The sequence below is a fragment of the Dipodomys spectabilis genome, unplaced genomic scaffold, assembly GCF_019054845.1.
Source record: "Dipodomys spectabilis isolate Male_0828 unplaced genomic scaffold, ASM1905484v1 ptg000045l, whole genome shotgun sequence".
Lineage (NCBI taxonomy): Eukaryota > Metazoa > Chordata > Mammalia > Rodentia > Heteromyidae > Dipodomys > Dipodomys spectabilis.
The window spans coordinates 2,469,654-2,496,280 of NW_024870722.1; the positions used below are offsets into that span (position 1 = coordinate 2,469,654).

At 39.2% G+C, this 26,627-nt stretch overlaps 2 protein-coding genes across 2 annotated transcripts in view; one reads left to right on the forward strand and one right to left on the reverse strand.

Moving 5' to 3' along the window:
• Positions 1–409: 409 nt before the first annotated feature.
• Positions 410–3,943, forward strand: Nol7 (nucleolar protein 7). The gene is made up of 8 exons (XM_042678578.1): positions 410–708; positions 797–857; positions 1,399–1,454; positions 2,531–2,562; positions 2,765–2,846; positions 3,359–3,480; positions 3,566–3,643; positions 3,791–3,943. Exons 1-8 carry the CDS (start codon positions 449–451, stop codon positions 3,862–3,864), a joined length of 765 nt encoding a protein of 254 aa, XP_042534512.1. The 5' UTR covers positions 410–448; the 3' UTR covers positions 3,865–3,943.
• Positions 3,944–4,530: 587 nt separating this feature from the next.
• The window catches only part of Ranbp9 (RAN binding protein 9), a 79,996-nt gene continuing 57,899 nt past the window's right edge, over positions 4,531–26,627 (reverse strand). Inside the window, exons 7-14 of the mRNA XM_042678515.1 lie at positions 24,554–24,666; positions 21,985–22,093; positions 19,535–19,725; positions 18,531–18,675; positions 15,865–15,986; positions 13,632–13,783; positions 6,695–6,806; positions 4,531–5,522 (exon numbers count right to left, since the gene is read on the reverse strand). Of these exons, the coding sequence (XP_042534449.1) occupies positions 5,392–5,522; positions 6,695–6,806; positions 13,632–13,783; positions 15,865–15,986; positions 18,531–18,675; positions 19,535–19,725; positions 21,985–22,093; positions 24,554–24,666 (1,075 nt within the window). The 3' untranslated portion in view covers positions 4,531–5,391. The remainder of the gene's footprint in view (positions 5,523–6,694; positions 6,807–13,631; positions 13,784–15,864; positions 15,987–18,530; positions 18,676–19,534; positions 19,726–21,984; positions 22,094–24,553; positions 24,667–26,627) is intronic.

Below are 26,627 nucleotides of genomic sequence, written 5' to 3' on the forward strand. Positions count from 1 at the left end.
GGACAGCCGCGGGGGCTCCAGCACCTGAGCCCGGGGGGCCGGGGACAGCCGCGGGGGCTCCAGCACCCGAGCCAGGCCGTCGGTGACGGCGATCCCGCGCGACGCGAGCCCCACCTCCTAAAGAGCCAGGGAAGGCGGCGCGTCCACAGACGGCGGCGACCTGCGGCCAGCGGGGAACTGCCGAAAGGGCAACGCGGCGCCCCTTGACCGCCTGGAGCCCCGGAACCCGAGCGCTCCCAAGCGTGGCCTCCTTCCACGCCCGAGCGCGCGGGCAAAAGCGAGTCCGCGCCGTCGCGCCGGGGCCACGCCCCCGCGCCGCGCACGCGCTCCGGCCAGTCCAGGCGCCGCCGAGCCCGCCGAGCTGAAACACTCTAGTCGCTGGCTTTTTAACGTCACGCCTCCGACTGCTTCCGGGTCAGAGGTCCCACGGCCCGGCGTTTCGTGAGCGATGGTCCAGCTCCGGCCTCGCGCGTCCCGGGTGCCCGCGACGGCGGGGGCGATGGTGGACGAAGACCCGCCGTCCTCGGAGGAGGAGGAGGAGGCCGAGCACGGCCTGCTGCTCGGGCAGCCCAGCAGCGGCGCGGCCGCGGAGCCGCTGGAAGAAGACGGGGACGAGTCTGACGACGAGGCCCCCGAGGAGCTGACGTTCGCCAGCGCCCAGGCGGAGGCGCGGGCGTCGGAGCGGCGAGTGCGCGAGACCGTGCTGAGGTTCGCGGCCCGCGGCGGGGCCGGGGCGAGGCCGCCCCCTGCCGACCGGCTCCCCGCCCCGCGCTGACCCCGACGCCCTTTCTCTCAGGGACAAAACGCTCCAGAAGGAGAAGAGGAAGCGACGCGAGGAGCTGTTCATCGAACAGAAGGTGAGAGGGTGGAGGGCGGGTGGCGTTCTCAGACCCACTGGTGGCACGCTGTCACTACCGTTTCTTGCGACCACGGTGAGGAGTGAGATGCCTGTTCCCCGCATCTCCCTCAGCCGCGTGCAAGTGTGAAGTAGGAATTAGGTCCGTTGGGATCTCAGCACCGGAGCCTCGCAGAGAGAGTTTCGTCTTTAAAGAAACATTGGAACTGCATCTTGAGAATTGAGGTGGCTCCTAATGACAACACTCTGTGGTCTGATGTCTGGCACTGGCCACACAGATTGGCGATACCTTTGAGCCTTGCGGGTCCAAGCGGGGCACTGGGGGTGGCTTACTGTTGGCAGGCGTTCCAAGTCTAGAAAATGTGGGAAAGGTTCTGAGTTTCGTGGAGCCCTCTCTTCCCCTTTGGGGGGTAGTGAAAGCAGTGTTTAACCTAATTGTCCTGATGTTGGACTGTCCTAAAATCTCAACTTTAAAAGCAACTCCAGACACAACTTGTGTGTATCAGTTTTAACCTATATTAAAATGTCTTCTGTTCCCAAAGAAAAGAAAACTCCTTCCAGACACTGTTCTAGAGCAGTTAACATCTTCAGAGCCTGAGTAAGTAGTGAGTCTTGGATTACTTTACCACCATCTTTGAATTACAGACTGGTACAGACATTTGTTTAGATCCATATAGTTGTTACAGGATGGGAAAGATGGGGGTAAATATTCTACCACATTTTAGCGTCCCTTATTTCTTTTGGCTCATTCTCATAGGTAAATCTCTAGCATCTGAGTTCTAGATCCTGATGTGTTTATTCAGTAAATTTTGGTGAGCACCATTGCACTTTTGGGCAGGTAGATGAGTAAGAATGTTATACTTGCCACCTGCCACCCATCTGCCCTCCTCTGTTCCATGTTCATTCAGCAGTTTTGCCACCCACTCAAGTGTTTAAAGGTAGAAGCTATAGTTTCCTTCTTCTCTTCCAAGGAATCAGTCAAGCCCTACTGAATTTACACTTTAAATGTTTGAGGTATTTTTCTATCCCCAATGGCTCCCCATAGTCATTTCTAAGTTCAGAAATTGTCTTTTATTTGGCTACTGATTCTGCCCTTTTCAGTAAATTCCCCAGAATTATCCAGATCTTTAATACATAAGTATACTAGTGGTCATTTGGTTTAGCCCTTTTCACCTTTCAAGAAAAGTTCAAGTGTCACCTCATTTCCCACTCCTATCCTCCTTTGTGGCCTTTGTTCTTTGTTAAGTGCAAGTTGCTTCTACATTGTATCACATTTTCTCAACATTGGTCAGTTGATTAGTGCCTTGAGGCTTATCCTAGTCTCCAGGACGAACAGTTCTTTGTAATTCTCCCAAGTATAATGCGACAGACCTTTTATTTCTTATTTTGAATACTGTGTTCTGTAACTATTAAACACCATTCTGCCTTTGCTTTCAGACTAAAATTCAGAAGGATACATTCTCATTCTAGTAATTAGTTGGAAGATAGGGAAGAGCTGGTGGCAGTGTATAAGGTAGTAACTTGCTTCCTAAAACCATTGGGAACAGTAAAATGTGAGGATAGTGGTACCTGTAATCTTACTTGTAAAACCATGTGAATATAATGTTTTAAGTTGCTTTTTGCTGTTCGCCATTCCAACCAATGTTTTGGATTTTATCTTTTTGTTTTCCTCAGCATCAAGAAGTCACCAGGAAAGTCGAAAGAAGGTAGGAAGTGTTCTGATTTAGATAATTCTCATTTATGAAGCACATTTGCAGATATTTTCAGTTGTTATCAACACTTTCTTAGGAAAGAGCTGATTCCTCCGGTTTTTTACAGTTAGAACTTGCATCCAGATTGGTATATCATGGATAAAGTCAACTCCAGTAGATGTTGACTTATTATAAAATGGAGCTTATTTCTTTTTAGGTAATTTGGAAAAGAAAACTGAAGGCTGTAAAAAAGGAAGCAATGCCAAGAAAGTTAAAGTACAAAAAGTACGGTCTCTCAGGTAATTTGTGTTTTCCTCACAGATGGGATGTACAGTTGACCTTTAAGTTTTAACTTATATGAGCAGATTTAGTAGCACTTCAGATTGGTTTCTCTGTAGGAAAAAAATCAGTTTGTCTTAATTATGTAAACAGCATACTTGCCTACCGTACTAAAATGTGAATGTTGTCTATTTCTTGTAAAATGGCCTGTTATTATCTATAATTGTGTAATTATCAAAGAACAAGACTATTTCAATGTTTATGCAAGGGTGGGTGCATTTGCTCAGTAGAAGAACTGCCTTATGTAGCACATGTGAAACCTAACATTTGATCCTTAGCATCACCAAAACAGAAAAGCTGGTCTAAAGCTCGCTGGTAGTTGCCCAGCATGTGTACGGTGATCCAGTTGCTTATGGGCTGAGGTTGTGGCTCAAGTGGTAGAGTAAAACCCCGGAGTTCAACACTGCCATTTCCCCCCCCCAAAAAGTTGCAAATAAAAGTATGCATCCTTATTTGACCTTTTGATCACCAGCCAGACTAAGAGCTACGTGGCACTGAGGCTAAAAGACCAAGATCTGAAAGATTCAAGGCAACAAGCAGCCCAAGCCTTCATACAGAATTCTCTGTATGGTCCAGGAACCAACAGAACTACTGGTAATTTTCTTATAGACTATTTTTCTCAACTTTCTTCTAAACTGAATAGTACAAAGTTCTTTTCTCCTCTTTTTAAAATTTTTAGTAAATAAGTTCCTGTCACTGAACAACAAGAGGTTACCAGTGAAAAAGGCTGCAGCTCAGTTTCTGAATAATTCTTGGGGTAAGATACAACTTAGCTCTGACAATTGTATATCCATGTAGAGACTCTTTGAAGAAATGTTGCATTTTGTTTCTTGGAGTTATTTATTAAACTTATTAAACAAGTTTTAAGCTTACTATTCTTAATATATGAAACTTTCTGTTCTAGGAACCCAGAAAAAACAAAATGCCAAGAGGTTCAAACAACGGTGGATGGTCAAAAAGATGAAAACTTCTAAATAAATCTAAGCTAAAGCTAAATGAACAATCTGTAGTCTGTATGTTTAAAAGTTAATAGTGATAATAAAAACCATGAACTGGGCTGGGAATGTGGCAGAGTACTTGCCTAGCATGCATGAGACCCCGAGTTTGATTCCTCAGTACCACATAAAAAGAAAAAGCTGGAAGCCACACTGTGGCTCAAGTGGTAGAGTGCTAGCCTTCAGTAAAAGAAGCTCAGGGACAGTGCCCAGGCCCTAAGTTCAAGCCCCAGGAATGGCCAAAAAAAAAGAACTTACTTGAAGTTGCTGAATGCTTTGAAATGTTCCCAGGAGTAAGGTATTTTGAAAAAAGTACAAAAGATCTTAAACGGTACGATGTCAGCCAAAAAATTTTATCTTTGTCAAACCAAAGAATCAGATTAATCTGAATAGCTTTCAAAACTAAACTTTGAACTAGTTGGGGGCTTGAGTGACAAGTCTCATGTGTCATGACTGTGACAATAAGAAGGTTCTTTTCCTGTTTTCTTCTGCTTTGTGCTTATTATCAGGTTTCTAAAGAGGCCATTCATCTTTAAGGCAGTCAGTTATATGGTAAAAAATAGATTAAAAAATCACTGTTAATTGCTCCAACTTTTAAGACATGAAAAAGTATGTAAGTACCTGATATATAAACTCAATTGACACTAAGTATCTGTAGAAGTAAATTTTTAATGGCTGGTTAATTATATCACTACATTTTTTATTGCAATATAGTACTCATTTAAGCACTTAAAAATGGAAGGTGTACAAAGATTAAATTAAGACACAGTAAATTGACTAAATATTTGGTTTTATATAAATAAAGGTCATAACCACACTGTTGACATGTAATACTGTTATAATACAACAGTTAAACTTGTGAGTCTACAACAGAAGTCATCTGTAGTTAAACAGGAAACAAAGTTGAAAAAGACCAGGTTAAAACAAAACTACTGGGACTAACAGGTTGGGATTGTAAGTAGCAACAAACATATTCACTCAGCTCCTGAGTATTTCAAGTTTTACAGTACACATTAAAAATGATTTCTTCCATCAACACTATAAATTCAAACTGTCGGATGTTTATGCATTTTGCAAATTACACTGATTGAATGCTTATATGGGAGTGGGGGGGTCGGAACATCTCCCAATTTGAAGTTCACATCACCCACATGCTAACACAAACACAACTTTTCCACTTCCTTCCCCCTTCCCCCACAAAGAAGGCAGGATTTTTTTTTTGGTTTCTTTTAGGTAATTGTTTTAAAGGATTTCTGATGATCAATTTGAATGTCTGAAATTCAGTAATATTTAACTCTTAGACAACTAAGAGGTTAAAGATGGAAAATAATTTCTCCTAACACTAAGTTAGAAAATCATTTGCATCATGCTGTAAACTAGGAAGCAATGTAAAGCGACAAAAACCTGTCCCCAGTACATAATTAAAAAAATCTAAATTTCAAATCAGCAGAGCTGCTCTATTTCCATGTTCACTAATGCCACAATATAAGTGCGCTCTCGAAATGCATAGCTAGTGTAGGTAGTCTTCCACGGTGGCAAACGCACAGGATCCAATTCCTGATCGAGCCATCAGTCCTAGACATTGTGTGGCCTGTCCCATTGCTAGGGCAAGTGGAGGTTGCTTTGGCAGATTGTGGGTTTCTGAGGAAAAATGGTTTAAAAATGGAAAAGGCAATTAGGAAGACATTTTTAAAAAACATCTCAGGAAAATGGCATATATCCTACACAATTTACCAGATGATTTCTATGGCTTTCGCCTACCCCACTAGTACAGGTAGGTGGATGCTTTGGACAAAATACTGACAAGGCAGTGTAGCCACTAGATACTAACGTGCTAGCCTAGCCGTAAGTACAAGGCCTTGAGTACTACCACCATCAAAAATATCTCTTGAGAGTTGATAGGAACTAGGCAACTTTGCTCAAAATCAAGCACCACAGGTTTGTTACTGTAGTATTTGGGCCAAAGAAGGCATCTGGTTTTAATAACAACTTTCATTTTCTTTTGACATACAAAACAAATACACATTAGGTAGTGGATATATAGGTGAGCCTATATAACTTAATACTTAAAAATTCACATTATATACAACCTAAATGTCAGTACTGCCCCAAACTAGTATGTTACTGAATTTTATAAGAACAATAAAGGAAAACCAGTTCTGATCAATTCATCAGACAAAATGAATTAACTAGAAAGGTTCTAATACCACTACAAATTCATGCTCTCCTTTCTCAGTTTGACTGTCCAGGTCAGTGCCAAGTTAACTTTTAACCCATCCTACAATTTGTATTGAGTTATATTTCAATCATTTCCCTGGCTCTAAATCCCTACCACTTCCTGCAACTTTCACAACTTTTGTCCCTGATGATTACACAGAGAAACAACAGGACATCTTTCTACTGCGTCCATAATCTTTCCAACACTGGTCCAGCAATGAACAATTTAGCCAAACCCTGTCCCTTAATTCCTAGCCTAGAAGTAAGTGGCAGAATATACTTTTCACTGAAGAAGGCTATAAAGTAAAGTCTTTCATGGGCAAATATTTTTAATTTAAATACCTCGTTCTAAATGAGAAGCAGACATTGACAGCTCCCAGAAATGCTTACATACATAAAAAACCTATCCAAACATCCTGAAGCCCCCCAGTCTGCTTTTATTCCACTAGAATCGTGTAATCTGTGTTTGATATAAAGGAAACAAGTTTCTGTACTTCAACAAAAAAGCATTACTATTTTACCAAAATAAATGTTACGAGAAATGCCCTCAAATACTCTTTAAGAATCTTGTTAGCCTGACTTTTGGTTTTACTTGCCTAATATTGCACTGTTGAGAGCTGAGCACACAGGTTCTCTCTGAATTGGATCAAGTTGATTTCCAACTGGGCTGTTCCAAGGATCTGAATATGCTAGTAAACTGAATGCATCCTGTTGAAAATAAGCAGTTTGGTTTTCAGTTCAAATATTTCAGTTACTGTGCTCACAATGGTTCCAAGTTGAAAAGAAGGCTCTATATCATTGTAATCTTTAAACCCGCTTACTCCTGCTTCTGGGATGTTCTGCATTTCCAAACTACAGTATGCAAGCAAAACTGCCTTTTTTTCTTTGCAATTTTTCTTGTGAACAACCATCTGTATTCACCCCTTCCCCATTCCTACAACACAAATAAAAGGCAAAAGAGTTACAACTAATTCCAAAGGAATGACGAATATGGATTAAAGCAGAAGGGGAGGTAAAACATGGAGATGTTTTACCATTTGTTACCAGTGATAGGACTGAAACTGAAAAGATACAGCCCACTTACAGTATTTTTTGTTGGCTTGTTTTATTACATAGTGGATGAAGGAGCTGGGCAATCAATAGCATCTCAATAGATACCATCTCATATTAAACTGGCTCCCCCTCAGGGCTTCTCTTACAACTACACTAAAGCTACTCTTAGAATAACTGACAAAAAAAATTGTCTTTCTACAAAATCATACACTGTGGTGGTTTCAAACATTAGGTTCAAATCAAAACACCAAATCATTCATTGTGTACCTCTACAAGTAACAATCTCTCTAAATGCTAGTTTCATTTGTATAATGGGAGATTTTAAGGAGATCCTAATTTCAGGTCCTATGAAGACCAAATGAAGTTCTTAGCAATGTCAGTCCATGCCAACCTTTCAATCAATGATGTCTTGTTAGTATGCCAAAAGTCAATATTCTAGTCCAGAGTTAACAAACACAAACACCCACCACTATTGCTCAAGTCATCAGATTTTACTCCCCTTACCCAATATTATTCTTCAGTGTTACTACTAAAGTAAGAGATGAGGGCAAGACATTTGGTCAACTACCCAGGCCATGCCTCATCCACACAAATGTACATCCACTTCATGGTAGATACACAGCCATCGATGAAGAAACCTGTTCAGCCAGTTTCAAACTACAAAACAATATGTATACCTCTAAATAAACACATATGGCTCCTTAGTGTCTTATATATTGCTAAATACTTCATCCAGCTGATTCTTCTGCCCCAATAAAAGTTCTATGAAGAAATTGCTGTACTATTTTGAATCCTCTAACAGCAACGCATTGATGCTGGGTACAGGAAGTGTCTTCAAATACCTCCATAAGACCTAACGCTTATGGCACTAACTATGTTCCATGCATCCCAGTCTACTTGAAACTTACCGGGTAAAGAAAGTCCTATATATCTTATCTGTAAAGTTAGCTCTAATTAATCCATTATTTCCAAAGACTGAGCTTTGCCAAGACTTAAATTTACCCTGTAATCACAACCATCTAACAAAGTACCATTCAAATAGTACAATTAAAAAAAAAAAAAAAGAATCTGTTCAATGAATAATTGGTAATTAAAATCTTCAATATAAAACTTTCTTCATCATGGACCCATATCTTGATACACCATCAGAAAGGTAACATGTAGCCTCAAGTTGTCTCAAATCGCATCACCCTCTAGGCATTTGAAAAACTCACAGAAACAATAATTACAGTACTTCTGGGAGCACTAAATTGTGAGTAGCCGTTTCAAGCACTAATGGATCATGTCCATACTTCATAACATTCTGAAGCTGGTGCTGGCCATGTAAAAAGAGGCTAATGGAGGCAGTGAGAACTCAAGGTCACAAAGTACTGTACTCATTTAGTAAGATGCAGTTTCTCCTAATTAGCAATCTGAAAATTAAAAGGAACATGTTTGTATTCGGTTGAACACAGATGCCAGACAGGACATACAGTGACCAGAAACTAGTCACTGCTTCAAGAACAGACACTCACAGGGGGAATGAAGAAAGGCAGAAATGTAACATTCAGTGTACTAATGACCTAACAGATTCAGAGCACATGAATTCAGGCTGAAAGAAAAACTACAGTTAGAACCAAGGGTAAAGACCTTAGACCCTAAAATAAAACCTCACTAAAATTTCCACTGTAATTTTTTCTTTCTTTTTTTTTTTTTTTGGGGGGGGGGGGGTCTGGTCATGGGGCCTGAACTCTGGGCCTGGACACTGTCCCTCAGCTCTTTAGCTCAAGGCTAGTGCTCTACCACTTGAGCCACACACAACGCCACTTCCCGGCTTTTAATTTTTTGCTTATGTGGTGCTGAGGAATCGAACCCAGGGCCTCGAGCATGCAAGGCAAGCGCTCTGCCACTGAGCCACCTTCCCAGCCCCCACTGTAATTTTTCAACACAATGGGACTCTAAATAAAGCAATGTCATAGGGAATAGACTTCTATGCAACATGGCTTAGGAATAAAAAAGCCAAAGTAAGAAAACATAAGCTGTGGGCTGGGAATGTGGCTTAGTGGTAGATAGAGTGCATGCCTAGCATGAAGCTCTGAGTTCGATTCCTCAGTACCACATAAACAGAAAAAGCACAAGTGGCACTGTGGCTCAAGTGTTAGAGCACTAGCCTTGAGCAAAAGAATCTTAGGGGCAGGGCCCAGGCTGGCCAAAAAAAAAAGGAGGAAGTAAAGGAGAGAGGAGGAGGAGGAGGAGGAAGAAGAGGAGGAGGAGGAAGAAGAGGGAAGAAAGAAAATATAAGCTGTAAAAACAAAAACTGGGGGGTGGGGAAGGTGGCTCAGTGGTAGAGCACTTGCCTTGCATGCCTGAGGCCCTGGGTTCGATTCCTCAGCACCACATAAGCAAAAAGAAAAAAGCCAGAAGTGGCGCTGTAGCTCAAGTGGTAGAGTGCTAGCCTTGAGCTGAAGAGCTGAGGGACAGCGCCCAGGCCCAGAGTTCAGACCCCACAACCAGACCCCAAAAAACAAAACAAAACAAAAACACCAAAAAACAAAAACTGGTTTATGCCACTCAGTTCCCAGTAGTAAACAACTATAATTTATTATTCTTCATAAAAGTAAATGAAATCTGCAAGGTAACACTCGTGGGGGTTTTTTTGGTTTGTTTTTTTGCCCACCATGGGAGCCTGAACTCTGAACCTGGGCGCTGCCCCTAAGCTCTTCAGCTCACCGCTAGCATTCTGCCACTTGAGCCACAGGGACACTTCCAGCTTTTTCTGCTAATGTGGTGCCGAGGATCAAACCCAGGGCCTCATGCACGCAAGGCAAGCACTCTACCACTGAGCTACCTTCCCAGCCCAACTGAGCCTCTTTGTGCTCTAGGCTAGCACTCTACCACTTGAGTCACAGCACTGTTTCTGGCTTTTTTGAGTAGTTTATTGGAAATAAGAGTCTCACGGGGACTTTTCTGCCAGGGCTGGCTTCAAATTGTGATCCTCAGATCTCAACCTCCTGAGTAGCTAGAATAACATTCTTATTTTGAACCTTGCAGTAATATGTAACGATGAACCAAGGAAATACAAATAAGCAATGTTAAGAGCTTAGCCCTATTATAGTAGGTATCCTTGCTGACTAGCTGGGAGGTTTTTGGAAAAGAAGTATGTAGCAAGAACCACAATAATATCCATGTCCTTTCATTCAATGAAATAATTTTAAAGAACATCAAGATCACTATATAAACGTTTCATCTAAGCATTTGATATAAATGTGAATAGAATAGAACAATGCATAAACTCATAGCAACACAAAAGTATCTCAAATAATTTTAAATAATGTATAGAAACTGGGCAAAATAAAAACTACTCATAAAAACTATTACAATAAAAACAATAATAAAAATATAAAATAGTATCACTCTACTAATTACACAATATGTATGCAACATGGAAGGTAAAGCCCCAAACTGAAAATGTTTAGGAAGTAATTGTGCCATTACATATTCTGCTCTACTTTAAAGAAAAGGACATTGTTTCAATGGAAAGAATTTGAGGGAAATGTCATAAAGCTGGGGGAGACACCCATTACAATGTTAGCTGACAGTTATTTGGGTGTGCATAGTTTCAATGTAGAATTTAGAATTTAAATCTTATTTTTAATTTCTAACTAGATAAGTATCACCTGGGCCCACATAAACACAACTCTGGGATTTTTACTTTTTTCAGTGCTAGAAATGAAACCCAAAACATCCAGGTCTTTAGTCAACACTCTATCACCAAGCTAAATCCACATACTCTTTAATAATTTTTAAAGGATTCATTCAGACACCGAAGGAATTAAGAATCATGGCCTTAAAACATCCTTGGGGAACAGGAACAACACTGGGGCTTGAACACTCCTAACAATTTTTGCTTTAGTTACTTTTCAGTTTTTCTCTTTTGACCTGGGGCCAGTTGGACAGCAAACCTTCTACCTCTGCCGCTATATACCTGGGGATTAAAGCTGTTCCAATCATGCCCAGATTGTTTGCTGAAATGGGTCTCAATAACTTTTTGTCAAGGCTGGCCTTGAACTGTAATCCACCTGATGTCCATCTCCCAAGTAGCCAGAATTACAGGTGTGAGGAACTGTGTCTGGCTGAAAATCTTCGAAGGCAAATGAAGACAGGTATTTCCCTGATATATGTGATTGTTTACATGAAAAATTATACCAACCCTATTACTGACCAACTATTTAGCATAAAATCATAATTTAACCTTTTTTCTGATAACCCAGAGTCACCATTAGAGTTAATTGTACTGTACTGTAGTTGAAGTTCTCACTAAAGCACTAACTAATGCATTTCTCTTCCAACCCTGGCTAGTCAAACACAAGACTGCATGCCTTTACTAGGCATGGTTTTACAGTGGCTGCTTTAAAAGGTGTGGTTTTACAGGTGGCTAACTATTGTTAGAGTAGAAAGACCAGTAATGTCTACACAGGTGCTAAACTGAGGCTATTGTGCAGATTGCTATTTACTTTTACTGGTTTTGTGCCAAGTGTATTGTGTTAGGTGCTACTAAGAGCAACAGCCTATTATTGTTAGTCATTTGCCTTTCCCTATCATTCTTATCTATCATCAGACTCCAGGCCACCAAACGAATTTCTCCCCTTTGCTTTTGTGAACTTTATGGTTGAAAAGCTGGTGGAGCTGTTCAAGGCTAGAGAAATTTTAGGGAGGGCCTATTTAAGACAGAATAGATCACTGAGGGAAGGGTACACCTTTGAAAGATGCACCAAATCCCTGCGTCTTCCACAAAGTGAACAGCCTCATTGTCTATCTGCTCCCAGCACCAACATATCCTCAGAAAATTCTATAAACATTAACAAAAGCAATTTTTCCTCTGCTAAAATTATGCAGGTCAGATTTTGTCACAGTGATTAGAAAAGAAACTAATATAGGCTTCTTCCAAAACATTTAGGAGAAAATGTTTATAAAAAAGTCAACGTCGGGGCTGGGTGGTGACTCAGTGCTAGAATGCTTGCCATGAATGCATGAGGCCCTGGGTTCAATTCCTCAGCACCACATAAGAAGAAAAAGCCAGAAGTGGCGCTGTGGCTCAAGTGGTACAGCGTTAGCCTTGAGCTGAAGAGCTGAGGGACAGCATCCAGGCCACCACCACCACCACCACCAAAAAAAAAAAAAAAAAAAAAAAACAACACCTAAGACTCATAACATCTTTATAATGAATTGTGATCTGATTTAAATAGAAAACTCCATCAACTGATACATAATACTATAACTAACTTGCTGCCTCTTATTAACATTTTATCCTATTTACCATCCATCATGGATATAAACCCAGAAGACACTTGAAAAAGTATTTATACAATTCTAGTCATAAAATATAATTCATTCCTTAACTAAATCCACATAAAAATGAAAATCACAAATTATACATTCAATCTTGGTCAATGTTTACTAAATTTTAATTTATAGTTTTAGCAACATACATTTCTGCTAATTATATACATATTCTGCCAACTATACAGCTGAGGAAATAAATAAGAAGCTGACAAAAAGGGTACACAATGCTGATAAAGTAGAACTGGGATTTAGACTGCATTCTTCCCTTAAATCAGTGTTCTTCCCAACGGTGTCAGAGCTGCCTAATCCCATCATATTTTTACTTGCAAATGGTGATTAGAAGGTAAGGAGGAGAGATTTCAGGTCTAAGAGCCCCAACAACTTCTAGCATACAATTCAATGTTTTTTTTGTTTTTGTTTTTTTTTGGTCGGTTGTGGGGCTTGAACTCTAGGCTTGGGCACTGTTCCCTGTGCTCTTCAGCTCAAGGCAAGAGCTCTATCGCTTGAGCCACAGTGCTACTTCCGGTTTTCTAGTGGTTTATTGGAGATAAGAGTCTCATGGACTTTCCCACCTGGGCTGGCTTTGAACTACAATCCTCAAATCTCAGCCTCCTGAGTAGCTAGGATTCTATATAGGCATGAGCCACTGGTGCCCAGCTTCAATTCAATGTTTTACAGACTTTCTTAGTTTGACAATTTTGTGATTTTTTTCAAGGGAACAGTTATGCTATGGTGAGATATGAAATATCCTCCTAAAGCTAATGTGCTGAAAGCAGCAATGGTCAAAGATAGGAAGTGCCTTTGAAAGGTGATTGGATCATGAATTTCTAACTTTTAATGGACTACTAGATGATAATGGAAACTTGAGGAAGAAGGCTTTCTTGAAGAAGGTCTAAGGAGACAGGGCCTGAAGGGTACATTTTGCCCTCTGCTCTATCCTCTTCCTCTCTTTACTTGCTGGAAGCTATGAGGTAAGCAGCTTTGTTCCAAACACATGATCCCCTAACACCACAATCTCAATCACCACAGATCCAGAAGCAACAGACCCAAGTGACAATGGACTGAAACCTCCGAAACTGTGAGACAAAATAAGCCTTTCCTTTCTTACTTGGGGATCTTGTCAAAGTGCTGGAAAGCTGACTAACACTACCCACTTACCTTCAACATTTTTTTATTTGCTGTGTTTTTGCCACACTCTCTCCTCAGTTGCTCACTCATTGCTTGCAGCTCTCGCCCAAAATGGATCATTCGTTCTATGGCAGCCTGACTTCCTCCACACAACTGGCGTCTTAACTGACTTGAATCAACTTCTGTAAGCAAACAAACAAGTATTTTATTATCTATGGACTGCAGAACAATGAAGAATATACCTATATTTCTATAATATTTTGAGTACTCATTTCATCCTATTAATTTCATCTGAATCATTATAGATTTTCTATATTTTGTTTTTGTTTTTTGAGACTGGTTCCTGATATACAGCAACAGGCCAACCTGGAACAAGATCCTACTGCCTCAGCCTGCTTAGTGCTGAAAATACAGACTTACACCATCACACCCAGCTACTACACACACAGATTTTTGAAATGTAACATGGAACTTTGTAGCCCAAAAGCATACTTGATCTGGGTCACAAGGGTGTAGGATCCAATGTCTAGTACACTGCTGAAAAGTGAAAACCTTTTAATGTAATAATAGACCTACTATGTTAGTACATATTCACAATGATTTAAGTAAATTCTCTAAAACTCTATAAAAACAAATAGTTACTGCTTCTCAAACTGCTTTATCTGACATACAACAAGAAATAAAATGTTCCTGAAAGCTAAGAGAAGCTAAATGACTCCAATAAAAGCACAGAAGATAACATATTTTGCTAAGCAAAAGAGCTACAGTATTAGAAAAATTATTTTATGAGGTACTTTTATACTATATACTCAGATTAACAATTAGTAACCAACAACACTGTAGCTATATAAACCACAATAAAATAAACCATAAATACAACAAGACTGATGATGCTAATGGCTAACACTAATAAGTACTTGGTACTATTCACTGTTCAGGTTAACACATTTGTAAAGTCAGTGATTTTACTCATTTTACAGATGAAGAAACTGAGGCACAGAGAAAAGTATATTGTCCAAGGTCAAACAGCTAGTAAGTGGTAGTGGCAGTTGCAGGAATAAAATCCAGGTAATATAGCTCTAGAATTCCTGTTTTTTGTTGTTGTTTTGGTTTTTGTTTTGTTTTTGGTCATGGGGCTTGAACTCAGGGCCTGGGTGTTGTCTCTGAGCTTTTTCGCTCAAGGCTAGCACTATACCATTTTAAGCAAAAGCACCACTTCCATTTTCTAGTGGTTAATTGGAAGTAAGAGTCTCAGACTTTCCTGCCTGAGCTGGCTTCAAACCGTGATCCTCAGATCTTAGCCTCTTTAGTAGCTAGGTAGAATTCCTGCTCTAAATCATGTTTAAACTACTCTTTAGAAGCTGAGGTTGTTGGCTGACATTCACCCAATAAAGTAAAAGTAGGCTGCCTTTTGAACAATGAGTAACAGCTTTTAATCTCAAAATACTAACAAACCAAAAACAATCCATAAGCTTTAATAATTTTCACTCTCCATTTGATGGAAATGTTTGTAGATTGTTTCACCTTTGGGTATAAACTAACAAGAAAACAAAATTATACATGCAAATGTCCCCTGAATCACATTTTTTTGGGGGGAAGGAGTCCATTTGAGGGCTTGAACTCAGGGTCTGGGCGCTGTCCCTAAATCTCTTTGTGCTCAAGGCTAGCATTCTACCACTTGAACCACAAAGCCATTTCTGGTTTTTGAGTGGCTACTTGGAGACTCATTAGGACATTTTTGCCTGGGCTGGCTTCAACCTTCAATCCTCAGATCTCAGCCTCCTGAGTGGCTAGGATTACAGGCCTGAGCCACCAGTGCCAGGCCACATTTTTTTTTTTTTTTGATAGTACAGGAGGCCTAGCTAAGCATCACTTATGTGCCAGGCAGAGCACTATGAATGTCACAGATCTGCATTCAAAGAATTTAAGAAATTCAGTTTAATTAAAATCTGTAATAGCTACCCACTTGGTTCTACTGATTATATTAAAAAACATGTTAAGATTTCTGTTCTCTCCAACCTTAAACGTCCTAAGGGCTGAAATGCATAAAGCAACACTCAAGTTGAACCTAAGCAAGAGAGCTGAACTAAGAAACTAGCACTTCACTTTCAGAGGAACTGAAAGTAATTCTACTCTCACTAGAAACACACTCCCAAAAAGCTTTAAATTTGGTTTATGCTCATCAGCTGTAAATCAGTACAAGTAAGAACATAACCTGGTAGTCATCATTTTTATTAAAAATGTAAGAAATATCACTGCAGACCCATTTCGGTGTCACAATCTTCCATTTCGTGGTCATGTTTAGAGCTACCATTTAGGAAACCATTGGATGAAGTTTCTCCAACTCCATTGGAGTAGTGATCTGTTTCCATGTCTACATCATTACTGAAAACGAAAAGACAAACCTAATTTTAGAAATATTATTATTTGTAGCTTAGTTTAAAACAAATCACTATGCAACTATGCAGCCTACAATAATAATAGCAAACTGCAAATAAGGTATTTAGTTAAATCTCAAACATTCAAAGCCAAACACATGGCTGATTTGTAACAAATTTGTACCCCAGAGATGAGGGAGAAAAATGTACAAGTGCAAAAGTGTAGTGATTTGTGTAACTTTACATAAATCATACTTTGGCACAATACTCTTAACTTTCCCCAATTCAGATCTACGTAACAACTTCTTGCCTGAAACCCACCTACCCAAACCATTTCCCCTAGTGAAGCCCATGGCTCAACTGCTTCCCATCTTCTTATTCAACTCACTTTTAGCCTGCTTCTCAATCAATTCAGAACATGTGGGCCATCGTCCTTACTACTCAAAAACATGTTCTCTCAAAGGTAAATGAAACTTTCAAAACAAAACAAAAAAATCTCACTTGCTCCCACCTTTTCAATTCTCAGCACTATTTCTGTCTTGCAGGCTACCTTACAGGCCACCTGTTCAAAGTGCTATTGAATCTCCACATTGATTTGTGTGAAGATGGGGGTCCCACTACTGCCCTAGCTGGCCTTAAATGTATAATCCTCCTCCTATTCTGATACTCAGCTCCACATCTGTAAAATTATTTAAACTGGAATTGCAGGTGGGCATCACCACACCTTGTTCAAGTCTTCATTTTTAAACAAATGTCATAGATGGTTTCCAGACAGTTTTCCAATTTTCACTCATCCCACCTGAATAGTTTTGTGTCAGTAACAGTATCTGGATATACTAAAGTTATCAATATATGTCCTTTCAGATACATCCACTCTTTTACAAACAACAATATCTAATCTTAAGAGTTTTATGAAGAACTGGTGAACAGTTAGTTACACATCCCAAAGGTAGTTTCCTATTCCAGCATGATGGAGATCAGACCAATGGTAATCATAGGGACCTATATAACATGTTGTAGGGATGTAAGTTAAGGAAAAAAAAAGAGGTGGCATCTGAACTTGAGTTTTGCCCTGAACGGAAGTTACCGTGGAGGTGAGGGAGGATAGGGAAAGTCCATTTCTAATAGTGGGAGGTATGAGGGAAAAATCCTGAGTTTGCAAGGCAGAAATTCTAGAATGTAGTCTCAGCTCTGCAACTTACTACCTACTAATTGTTGACTGTTTTTAAAATGTCCTTTACTTTTCTGATATTCAGCTCTACATCTGTAAAATGGTTTAAACAGTCAATACCACCTTTACAATACTGTTGAAAGAAAATTATTAACAATTACAAAATAACTTGTTGTTGAACATATGAAGCATTTTACACATTGATTTGTTGCTTTACCTTTTCTACTAAACACAAAGAAGATTCTGTGTCACCCACGCTTCCAAAAAAGCTGAACTCACGTAATAATAGGTTTAGTTAGCAGCTTCTTGCTCTAAGGACAGTATGTAAGAGGAAAACTTGTACACTAATTGTACTCTTACCATCAGGCAAAGGCAGAACCTTCTATCAACTTAGACTAATGAATCAACTGTTAACATTTTAAAATGTCCACTCATAATTTCTTTACCACAATATTTTTCTATTATGTCAGCTCTTTAGTGAAAAGACACTCCAATCTCCCTAGTCCTTCTTCTGATGTTCTTATATCATCTTTGTAGTCCTCCTTTATAACATGTATTGCATAACCCCAGTGTTTTATAGAAACAGTTGTCATGTGTGATAAATGACCCAGATATTTGGCTCATCTTTCCAAAGATTCAAATACTTTTTTGTGTGTATTACACAGAACCCTTTCTGCAGAATGTCATTTCAAAGTAAGGTTCCATGCTAAACATTAGGTTTTGAGTAAGATGGATTGATAAACATCTCCAAAAATGGCATGTGACCAACTGGTTCAAGTTTTAGGACCAAACCAGTATCCAACTGATTCAGATGTTAGACAACTGGTAGGTAGAATACACAAGAATTTGCTCTTGCACACTAATTCAAATGCTTTTATGTTTCAGACTTTAAGGATTCATGAATACCAAGCTTGAGCATGTCAAGGCGCATAGTATGCTGATAAGACACATCTCCTCTCAAACTCCACAGCTAGCAGGATGTTTGGTACCCAATAGGTCCTTAATCAACTTGCTAATGTCTACTACAAATAACTGAACCATCTCCTCAATCTTCACAAAGATAGGATTTTTAAAAAGATACTTTGTAGAGTTAGTTATTTTAAACTCAGAAAACATTCTATACAATGACACCGACACTAAGGTATTCTATCTAGATCTGCAGCTGGCAGGAAGATGATGCACAAAGTCTGCTCCTTAGAGGGTTCTAAGGAAAGAGGGGAAAAACCTGAGTCCAAGTGCATACTAGGAACTTAAAACACACTGAAAACTCAATTCACTATAGCTTTTATTTTTGGGAATTTGAGAACTTCCAGATCCCCACAAAGAAATTATCTGCTAAGATGGTTGCTTATACTAATGAAAACTAGGGAAACCACTTACCTGGTGAAGTTATTAACTTGCTGTGACCTTGACATATTTATACTGTTCAGTTCTGGTACATTCAAATTGGGTGACTGATGTTTACTATGGCAATATGATTGATGTGCTTTATTTGATATGACACCATTACTACAACTTTCAAAACCTGGAGGGGAAGAGGGGGAAAGATACCACACCACATGGATCAAAACAAAACAATGATTTATTGGTTATGATGTAAATAATGTCCTCATATTTTGACTTTAGATTTAAGACTTTTTAAAGAAAACTGGCAAACTAAATAGTAAAAAATCTGCTAGCCTCTTTCAGAGTATTATAATCTCCTCTAACATTTCACTTGTGATAGATTTCATTTAATCCTCACAACCCTCCTATAAGGAGATAGCATTCATATACTGCTTAATAGCAGGATACATTCTGAGAAGTATGTCTTTGAGGGAATTATTGCGTGAACATCATAGAGTACACAAATTTAGATGGTGTAGCCTGCTATTTATTATATAGTGACCATTCATTTTACCTGCTCACATTGTTTATGGAGATCCACTAGTGAACTATTAAAGCAGCTGTTAAGTTACTTCTTGGGATTGATAACATGAATCTGAATCTACAAATTTTCATATTGAGATGGAGTATACACAACGGTTACACAGCTACACAGAGAATGTCTACTTGTTTTGTGGCTCAAAATTATAAAAGACAAGCTGGGTGCCGGTGGCTCACGCCTGTAATCCTAGCTACTCAGAAGGCTAAGACCTGAAGATCAAGGTTCAAACCCAGCCTGGGCAGGAATCTCCGTGAGACTCTTATCTCCAATTAACCACCTGAAAACCAGAAGTGTTGCTGTGGCTCAAGTGGTAGAGTGCTAGTCTTGAGCTGAAGAGCTGAAGGACAGCACCCAGGCCTAGAGTTCAAGCTCCAAAACCAACTGCCCACCCACCCCCTCCAACCCCCCCCAAAAAGTATTAAAGACAAAAGTCTAGGTCATAAGACTGAATTCTCACCAGAAAAATGTGCAGTGCTTCCTTTTCCTGATGTTAAGGTATGGATATTCATGCCATGACTAGGGCTCATACTTGGACTACTGAAGGGTCGAGGACTAACAGGGTAACTGTCTTGAGATTTTGGGCTTCGACCTCCCAAACATCGTACTTCACTATCTGTACCATTCACCATTTCTATAAACTGACGAACTCTAAAAGAAAAAAGAAAATTTTACTTAGACATATTTTTAATAGCTTTGGGTTTATATAATAGCATTTTTCAAAGCTTACATTTTTCAATAGGTCTGTTGTTTGCAAAAAAAAAAATTAGAGTATAAGGTAATATTATTCCCTTTAACTAAGACTAAAAATGAAAATCTGCATTGAGAATGTTATTCAAGTGGTACAGCACCTGCTTGGTAAGCTTAAGGCCCTGAGTTCAAACCCCACTGCTGCCACCCTCACCTCCCACACCAAACAAGGCCATGAAAATCTACAAATAGTTCTAAGTAAAATTAAGGTGGACTCCATTTTTAATCCCCCCTAAAAAAAAAAATCTAATCAATATTTTCAGCTTGTAGTGAATCAAATAGTACCTAAGAATGGGATTTTAAACACATGATAGATATAAGAACAGGTTTTTCCATCCTTCCTCACTCTGTCCCACTTCCAATGTCCTAACGCAAAACAGGCTTCAGTTAAAGCACTTGAGAGCCATGCTCCCAATACAAAAGGTTCAAGTGTTAGGCTCAACTGCTTTTTTTTTTTTTTAAATAACAGCATCATAAGGTCAATTTTAAAATGCCACATTAGGATGGCTATTATCTTAAAAAGCAGAAAACAAGTGGTAGGCATGTAAAGATATTGGCCTACTGGTGCACTACTGGTGGGAATATGAAATGATGGTAATTGCTGAGGTAAACAGTATGGCGGTTCTTCTAAGTAATAAACACAGAATTACCATGTAATCCCCTTCTAGGTAAATAACCAAAAGAAATGAGGCATCACTGGCTCATGCCTATTCCTAAGCTTCTCAGGAGACTGAGATCTAAGAATCACAGTTTGAAGCCAGTCCAGGCAGGAAAAAGTCTGCAAGACTCTTATCTCCAATTACTCATACCATCAAAGAGCCAGAAGTAGAGCTGTGGCTCAAGTGGTAGAGTGCTATCCTTGAGAACAAAAGCTCACAGACAGCACCTAGGACTTGCGTTCAAACCCCAGGACTAGCACAAAAAAAAAAAAAAAAAAAAAAGAAAGAAACCTATGAGCAGATATTTGTACATCAATATTCACAGCAGAATTATTTCTAAGAACCAATAATAGAAGTAACCCAACGTCATGAACGGATCCACAAAATGTAGCATGTATCTATTATGAAGTAGGTGTTCAGCCTCTGAAAGGAAGAAGTTCTGGCACATGCTGCAATATGCTATGTGCTGCCAGTCATGAAATGATCAATGCTATATATAATTGCCTGGAGTGGAGGGAGGGAGTGGGCAAGGGTCAGGGAAATAAGGGGCAGCCTCGGTTTGGGAAGATGCAATGTTTGTAAGAGATGCATAGTAGGGAAGTAACAAAGTGTGAATATGAACCAAACTCTAGATTTGACAATGGTAAAAATGATAAATTTTGCCGGGTGCTGGTGGCTCACACCTGTAATCCTAGCTACTCAGAAGGCTGAGATCTGAGAATCGTGGTTCAAAGCCAGCCTGGACAAGAAAAGTCCGTGAGACTATCTCCAATAAACCACTAGAAAAAAACCCGGAAGTGGCGCTATGGCTCAAGTGGTAGAGCACTCGCCTTGAGCTGAAGAGCTGAGGGACAGCACTCAGGCCCAGAGTTCAAGCCCCACAACCGACCAAAAAAAAAAAAAAAAAAAAAAAAAAGATAAATTTTATGTGTACAGTTGCCCTCGCTATATTGCAGCTACACTGTACTGCAAGTTTTTTAAAAAATCATAAATAGTGATCTCTCACCTATCACAGGAGTTAGGTTCCAGAGACCCCTGCAATAGGTGAAAATTCACGGAGTGGCAATAAGTGAACCTACCATATATGTAATGCTGCTACTTTGCAGATTTTCACCTATCGCAGGGGTCTCTGGAATATATCTCCTGCAATAGTGAGGGATCACTGATCATTATACTCTACAATTTTTAAGTATGCTAAAGCAGAATTACTATAGAATACTGTTCAGGAGTAGAAATAAAATCCTCACCTTGTAAGTTTTCTCATTTTTTATTTTGGTGCTGGGGATGGAACCCAGGGCCTTCCTTATACATGCAAAAAGCATATGCTCTACTACTGAGCTATACTCCCAGCCTCAAAGTATTTACAACCTGTTACTATTATAAAATTATATGTAAATATTTAAAACAAGATAAAACAAAATTAAAACCATGAAAGCATTAAAGTTACTATAACATTGAACAAATATGTGCAATATATGAAACCACATTATATTAAACTCACTTTAATGTAAAAAGGAGATTAGGATTTCTTTCAAGTAAACTTGGGTATAACTGTTGGGTAGTTTCAATGGCTTCTCCCATTCTTCCTGCTAACACCAATTTCTGAATTCCTAGTCAGAAAAAGAAAGCAAATCATTAACTTCTACAAAAGCACAAACTGAAACGTAATGGCTCCTCAAAGTTAGAAAAAAATCCTTAAAATACATTCTTAGAAAAAAAAAAAAAAAAGAGTACAGGGCTGGGAAGGTGGCTCAGTGGTAGAGTATTTGCAGTGCATGCATGAGGCCTTGGGTTCAATTTCTCAGTACCACATAAGCAGAAAAGGCTGGAAGAGGTGCTGTGGCTCAAGTGGTAGAGTGCTAGCCTTGAGCTGAAGAGCTGAGGGACAGCACCAGGCCCAGAGTTCAGGCCCCAATACTGGCAAAAAAGGAAGAAAGAAAGAAAGAAAGAGTACTTTCACAAACTAACATACAAGTAATACAAGAAAAACACCTAAATAGTATTGATGTTTCAAACAGCTAGGGATGTGGCTCAGTGGCAGAGCACTTGCCTAAGCATACAGAAGGCTCTGAATTCAATCCCCAGCACTAGAAAATCAATGAATGAACACACAAAGTTTCGAACAATAAATTTAGGAGACTACATTTTTTTAAAGAAAAAATATTTGAGGCTGGGCGCTGATGGCTCACACCTGTAATCAGAAGGCTGAGATCTAAGAATTGTAGTTCAAAGCCAGTCTGGGCAGGAAACTGTGAGACTCTTTATCTCCAATTAACCACCAGAAAACCAGAAGTGGTACTGTGGCTCAAGTGGCAGAGTACTCACCTTGAGCTTCTTAAGTTCAGGGAAAATACCTAGGCCCAGAATTCAAGCCCCAGGACTAGGGATGGAGGGAGGGAGGGATGGGAGGGAGGGGAGAGAGGGGGGGCGTTGAATTGTCTTACTGGACTTTTTGATCTTGTTGCCTTTTCAAAAGATCTAAATTTAACAAATAGTAATTGAGTGTTCACTGTGTGTCAAACATTTGCTGAATTAGAAACGAGGATAAAAAAATGAGTACCTGTTGCTAGAGAGTACTAACACAAAGAAAAAGGCAAACACACAATTTGCTACATACAAATATAATCAGAGTCATTATAGCAATTTCACCTATAAAAAAGATTGCTTTCAACTCTATGATTTAGTCCACTTGTTTGGCTTTCATCCCTGTTCTCTATCTACTTGCCCTGATGATTACCAGGTCTTACTTTAGCAGGTGGACCAGTTAGTTTTCAGGCTCACTTGTCTTGGTTAAAACAGGGCATACAAGAGAATGATAAAAGGGTGACAGTGATCAAATGCATTGTATTCATAAACTGCTTTGTAGAATCGTAACACCTTTATACAACTGCTTAAAAGACAATAAAAATGTATTTAGGGCTGGAAGGTGGCTCAGTGGTAGAGCGCTTGCCTTGCATGCCTGAGGCCCTGGGTTCGATTCCTCAGCACCACATAAGCAAAAAGAAAAAAGCCAGAAGTGGTGCTGTGGCTCAAGTGGTAGAGCACTAGCCTTGAGCTGAAAAGCTGAGGGACAGCACCCAGGCCCAGAGTTCAGGCCCCACGACCGGACCCCCCCCCCAAAAAATAATAATAAAAATGTATTTAAAGACTAAACAACAAAAGAACAGGACAATATTAGGATCCAAGCTAAAAATACTTAAAATCAATATTAAATTTATATCACAACTCACATTCCGAGATCTCTAAATTTCTTTCCCATATTATTCTCCACCATCGCCTTAAGACTTTACAATTAAAAAAAATTTTGTGTTTACTTCATGAATGTTTAAATAGTAAGATACTTCTTTAAAAAGTTATCAAAAATTATCTTTACATTTAGAATTCTAACAGTCAAAGCCAATGGTTAAAAGTTAATCTTAAAAATGCGTATGAAAATAAATTTCACAGGTACTCCGAAATGATTTGAATGATATATTTGAAAAAATTGGAGTTATTGCAATTTGCTTTATTACCATTATTACTATCAATTAATTACAAGGTGTTCCATTTTAATATGCCCATGTACGAATACAATGCATCTTGATTTGTCATCCTATCTATTATTTTCTCCTTTCACTTCCCTTCCCAAACCAGACTCATAGTTTCCTTGTTCCATTTTCACATATGTACTCAGATTATTCTGATTGTATTTGACCTCCTTCCCTATTTATCCATCCCCTTTCCCACTAGTACCCACATCCTAGTCTAAACATGTTTAAATTATTTAAAGAAAATAAAATTTCTGGGGCTGGGAAGGTGGCTCAGTGGTGGAGTGCTTGCCTTGCATGCCTGAGACCCTGGGTTTGATTCCTCAGCACCACATAAGCCGGAAGTGGCGCTGTGGCTCAAGTGGTAGAGTGCTAGCCTTGAGCTGAAGAGCTGAGGGACAGCGCCCAGGCCCAGAGTTCAGGCTCCATGACCGGACCCCCCCCCCCCCAAAAAAAAAAAAAAGAAAAGAAAATTTCTAATTGTTACAGTAACCAAACCTATAATTTGAGAACAAGTATTAGCCACATACACCGTGTCCTTACTTTGTCTATTCTTGATAGAAGCTAATTCTTCTAGAACGGTCTGGTCTGTAGATCTGGCAAAGGCCTCTGCTGTGGCACAGTACCCATGGTGAACTAAATACGATGAAACCATTCTTAAAATTAAAAAAAGAAACACATGTTTTAGTCAAGAGAACATAAGCTTGGCACTACAATTTTTGTCAGTAAGGCTTCTTTGTATCACAAATCTATTCTCTTAAAAAAATATGGCTTTAGTAACAAATTCTCAAGCTGAAAAATGTTTTGTTCTAGTAATGTATATTCCAAAATATTAACTGCAAATATACACACTACTCTAAATGAATATTCCAGTAAAATCAAGGGCATTAAACAACACTTTCTTTGATTCTTGGTTCTCCTATTATCTCACACACAGGCCCCTTCCTATAAATTTTCCCATTATTCAATCCTCGTAACCATAACCCATATTTCACTTTAATTACATGAAATACAGGTAATATCTTGGCATTGTGTAAGTTACATTTTTAAAATAACTGATCAACTCTCATTGTTCCAGAGTTCAATCACTTTCCTTTTCTTGTTAAATGGCATCAAAGGTGTGAAAAGCAAATAGTAAACTCAGAGAGAGAACTGTCCTATCAGAGAGGGATCAGTCTTCCTATCCAAATCGATTGCTGTTGTTTTAATCAGGAAACTAATTAGTCATGACTTACAATCTTCTAAGACAACAAGTATATGTATTTATTTGTTTTTGCTGGTCCTAGGGCTTGAACCCAGTGTCTGAGTGCTGTCTCTGAACTTCTTCAGGAAAGCACTCTACCACTTTTGCCACAGACACTCCACTTGTGGCTTTTTGGTAGTTTGCTGGAGATATATCTTATCTACACATTTTCCTGTCTAAGCTGACTTCACTTTGATCCTCAGATAAGATTTTAGCCTCCCGAATAGCTAGGGTTACAAGTGTGAGCCACTGGTGCCCAGTGAACAAGTATATTTTTAAAGACATTTTCAAGTGTTTAAACCATGTACTTATATCTATCCACTAAACACATTCAGAAAAACTAGTAATCTAACAACATTGCCCTCACAAATCCATGATGTTAAATTCTGTTAAATTCTGCCTCTGCCTGATACTACTAGAGCCAGTTAGAAAATGGTGAGAGCCAACTCACTAAAGGGACAACTAGGGGAAAGAAGGCAATGACACTGCTTTCTAAGAAAAATGTTTTCATCGTTTTCCTTTCTTCTGTGCAGGTCCTGGGGCTTGAATTCAGGCTCTAGGTAGTGTCCCAGACCTTCTTTTGCTCAAGGCTAGTGCTCTTCCACTTGGCTTTTTTAGTAGTTTATCGGAGAAAATACTCTCATGGCTTTCCTGCCCTTCAAATCATGATCCTCAGATCTAAGCCTCTGGAGTAGTTAGGATTATAGGTGTGGGCCTCGCAGTTTTCATTTTGCAGTTTTCATTTCTATTGTTCGAATTAAAACAAAGGAAAGCTTTTAGAATGGGCCTCCTGAGCATTCATAGTAGCAATTAAAAAAAAAAAAAGGAAGAAGATAAGTTGCTGGTTATAGAAATAAGACTACAGTCTTTCTTCTATTACTATCCTGTTTCTGTGGAAATCACTTTTAGACCATTAATAAAATGCTGCAATCCATTCTAGCACATGGAGATTATTAAATCATAGTTAGATATTTCTATTTAGAATCAGGGCAATTATAATCTTCCTGAATATAAATGATAAATAGTTCGCAAAAAAAAAAAAAAAGGTATTCCAGTAACCTGAAAATAATTGGTATCGTTAGAGTCAACCAAATAGAAAAATTTAATGGAATTATGAAAAATGTATACATCATGTATATACTCTAGTACATGTGGATGGTAAGAGTAGGAATCAAACAATAGTTCTTTTCCTCCAGAACTACTGCTGAACATAGCCAAGCGTAGTCCCCAAAAGCAGAGATCCTGAATTACAAAATCTAGGTTATCCCTCTGAATCTAATTTTTGTATCAACACTATTAAAGGGTGAATTATAAAACCTATCAAAATCACTAGATGCTATGGAAGGGCAAAAAATGAACTACCCTAGCCTATGT

Coding starts and splice junctions, on each gene's coding strand:
- Nol7 (XM_042678578.1), top strand. CDS start 449: ATGGTCCAGCTCCGGCCTCGCGCGTCCCGGGTGCCCGCGACGGCGGGG. Junction 1,455..2,530: donor TTAACATCTTCAGAGCCTGA/GTAAGTAGTGAG, acceptor TGTTTTCCTCAG/CATCAAGAAGTCACCAGGAA. Junction 2,563..2,764: donor ACCAGGAAAGTCGAAAGAAG/GTAGGAAGTGTT, acceptor ATTTCTTTTTAG/GTAATTTGGAAAAGAAAACT.